This window comes from Myotis daubentonii, chromosome 6, assembly GCF_963259705.1.
Source record: "Myotis daubentonii chromosome 6, mMyoDau2.1, whole genome shotgun sequence".
Taxonomy (NCBI): domain Eukaryota; kingdom Metazoa; phylum Chordata; class Mammalia; order Chiroptera; family Vespertilionidae; genus Myotis; species Myotis daubentonii.
In genome coordinates this window covers 35844389-35848140 of record NC_081845.1, presented here as the reverse complement: position 1 = coordinate 35848140, position 3752 = coordinate 35844389, and the positions used below count along the sequence as shown (strand labels likewise).

The following is a 3752-nucleotide window of genomic DNA, read 5'->3' as shown; positions in this document are numbered from 1 at the left end:
TACACCAGCTGCACTCACATTCCTAGGTTCTCCTTGACCCACCAGACACACATGTACCCTTGGAGACCGTCCCTCAAAATCCCATCAATACAGGATCCTAAAAGAAGAGTCTTTACACTGATTACCCAGTTACATACCAATAATAATATAGGGCTACTCTTCAAAGGAGGGATTGAGAATATTTTAGTGTTTAAATGACCGAAGTCAGTGTCTGTGGCAGATGGAATTTACACCCCTGTATCAAATGAACCACCTTAAATGTGTATTCCTGACAAGAGGCAAATCAAATTCCTCCCAGGGCACCAAGAGGACCCTCCGAAGGTGAGAGCGTTTCTCTGGTAGGAATCCAGGAAAGTGGAGAGAAGGAATCTAGCTGCTCTCAACATGAGAATGGAAGCCTGTCTGAATGGGCAGGGCCAGTCTCAGCCCATCGGGAAATTATGTTCACAGTGGGCAGATCCTGTGAACTTTTTTTTTTTAATATATTTTATTGATTTTCTACAGAGAGGAAGGGAGAGAGATAGAGAGTCAGAAACATCGATGAGAGAGAAACATCGATCAGCTGCCTCCTGCACATCTCCCACTGGGGATGTGCCAGCAACCCAGGTACATGCCCTTGACCGGAATCGAACCCAGGACCCCTCGGTCCGCAGGCCGACGCTCAATCCACTGAGCCAAACCGGTTTCGGCAACTTTTTTTTTTTTGAGGGCATCCATTCACCCAAGGAACTAGCAAGGTTAGTCACTTGTAAGTGAAGAACTGAGGTCAACTGAAAGTGAAGAACTCGAGTCCATCCTTGCTCACATGTAGGAGCCCATTCCTACGAGGGGCCTGAGAGATTTGGCAGAGGCTGGGTGAAGGCTGAGCATAGTAGAGGTTTCCCTTATGGAGTTCAAGGTCAAGTCAACTTATAGCCAATAACTCTGCTCTAAACTATAATAAAATACCACCAACACTCACTAGGATGGCTATAATTTATTTCTTTAAAAAGCATTCATGAGAATGTTTAAAAATTGGACCCCTCATACATTGCTGGTGGAAATGTAAAATAGTGGGGCCACATTGGAAAATGTTTTTGGCAGTTCCTCAACATGCTAAGCATAGAGTTACCAGATGACCCAGAAGTTCCACTTCTAAGTATATACCCAAAAGAAATGGAAACATGTTCACATAAAAACTTGTACACAATGTTCATAGCAGCTTTATTCCTAAGAGCCTCAAACTGGAAACAACCCAAATATTCATCAACTGATGAATGGGTAAATAAAATGTGGTATACCCATACACTAGAATATAGCATACATAAAACTTTAAAATGTTATGCTAAGTGAAAGAAGCCAGTCAGAAAAGACCAGATATTATGACTGGATTTATGTGAAATGCCCCCCCCCCCCGCCCAAAGGGCATATCCCTGGAGGCATATCCATACAGAATGCAGATTAGTGACTGCCTGGGGCTAGGGCTGGAGAACAGGGAGGGGGCACTGGGAAAGGGAGGCGACTGTTAATGGGTATGGGTTTCTTTTGAAGTGTTGCTAAAGTCCTACAATTGGCTCTCTCTGAGGGGGCGTGGCTAGGCCCTGGGGGGCGTGGCTCGACTCTGGGGCGGGACCCAGCCAGCTTAAAGCCCGGTTGCGGCAGCTCAAGCTGTGGTGGCTCTTATGCTTCGATGTGTGGAGGAGTGGGCTTGCCTCTGCTCTTCGCGGGGATGTCGGTGTGGTCAGCAACACCAGGGCTCAGCTGAGATGGCAGCGGCTGACAGCAAGCCGTCCCCTGCAGAAAAGCACATTGAGGCGGACTCGGCAGCGCGGTGCTGTGCGGGGAGTGGAGGAATCGCGAGCCCCATGCTGCCCCCGCCGTCCCTGCGCTGCTCACTGCAGGACCTGCCGGTGGAGATGCTGGTGGAGATCTTCGCCTCGCTCCCTGGCACCGACCTGCCCAGCCCAACCCAGGTCTGTACCAAATTCCACCGCATCCTGCACACCAACAGCATCTGGAGACGGCACTGCCGGGAGGAGTATGACGTTTGTGAAAACTTGCAGAACCTGGAGATGATAGGGATGTCTTATCGAGAAGTCTATGCAAAGCTACTCCACCCATTCAGAAACATTTTGGGATTGTGGCACCTAGATACTGAGCACTATAGAACACTAGTGAATGTAGTGGTGGACACCTTATGCATTACTGGCTGGATGTACGGGCCTTGCCTTAACACCCATGTGGATGGCCCAATGCAATTCAATCCCTTGTTCAGAATTTGCTTGACGGAGCGGAAATCAGCCACGGTGGAGTGCATGGAAGGCCGCATCAGCAGGCCCCACAACCGCCACCTGCAGATTCAGAAGGACAGGTTCAGCATCCAGTGCAACAAGACAGACCACCGAACGGATTCCCCAACGCGGCTTAGGGGAGAATGGGGGCTGGTGCTGGAGCGGGAGGACAGACATCAGTATGACTGCTGACCTCCCGCCGCCTCTACCTCCCGCCGAGCCACCCGGACGACCTCATCAGGCCAGGCCTCTTCCCAGCCAAGTACGATCCCTACGGCCTAAATATTGCCATGCTCAGCTTCCATGGGAAGTATGCCAGGGTCACGAAGATCACGGGAGACTCCCACAAGTTAGAGATCCACCTCAAGCGCCGCATCCAGCTGCCAGATGTCGAGATCTTCCGCAACTTCCACGAGCTCGCCCGCGTGGTCCAGGAGATTGACGAGCAGGTGACCCGGGAGCAGCAGCAGCAGCAAGAAGACGGGACTGAGGAAAGCGAGGGCCATGGCTGGCAGAGCCCTGCCCAGCCCAGCATGGGGGAGTCCGGGGCTGCAGCTTCGGAGGAGCAGCCTGTCCCGTTTGTTCTGCCTGTGGGCATGCACCGAAAAGACCAGAACTACCCCCGAACATGCAGGATGTGTTTCTATGGCGTGGACACTGTTACTGTTACCAGACATGGCTTCGCCTCCACCAGGTGCTGCCCTGGAGTCTTCATCCTGTTCGATGAGAACCACTTCGGGTTCATCTGGAGGTGAAATACTTCATCCTGTACGGCAGAGTCCAGAACACCTTCCAGAATGTGGAGGCACCATCCCCGCAGGCCTTCCTGAAAATGCTCAAGGACGTTCAGTCCGGACCCCCTGGGAGGAGCAGCTTGCATGCTCTTTAAAGATTTGACCTTCTGACCAGATTACCCACTTTTGTTTGTTTGTAATCCTCTCCCGAGGATATTTTCCCATTGATGTTTAGGGAGAGTGGAAAAGACTGAAATGTCAATGTGAGAGAAACACATCAGTTGGTTGCCTCCTGCCCAAGCCCAGACCAGGGCCAGGCTGGGTAGGAGCCAGCAACTGAGGTAGAAATAAACCTTTGACCAGTGGTCTCAATCTTCCTAATGCCGCGACCCTTTAATACAGCTCCTCATGTTGTGGTGACCCCCAATTTCATTGTTACAAATTGAACATAATTAAAGCATAGTGATTAATCACAAAAACAATATGTAATTATATATGTATTTTCCGATGGTCTTAGGCGACCCCTGTGAAAGGGTCGTTCGACCCCCAAAGGGGTGGCGACCCACAGGTTGAGAACCGCTGCCTTAGACCATTCCATCCGCAGGTCCAGGCTCTATCCACTGAGCCAAACCAGCTAGGGCTGAGCATGTCTTTTTAAAAAGAAAGAAAGAAAAAGGAAGGATCCTAAAATTAGATAGTGGTAATTGTTAGATTGTACAACTCTGAATATAATAAAAACCACTGAATT

General features: G+C 50.2%; 1 protein-coding gene across 1 annotated transcript; it reads left to right on the top strand.

Annotated features, from left to right (window-relative positions):
• The first annotated feature begins 1661 nt into the window (after positions 1–1661).
• Positions 1662–3159, top strand: LOC132236667 (F-box only protein 31-like). Its single transcript, XM_059699751.1, is given in 3 exon segments — positions 1662–2454; positions 2457–3017; positions 3020–3159. Coding segments are annotated over 3 exon segments (1494 nt in total).
• Positions 3160–3752: the final 593 nt, after the last annotated feature.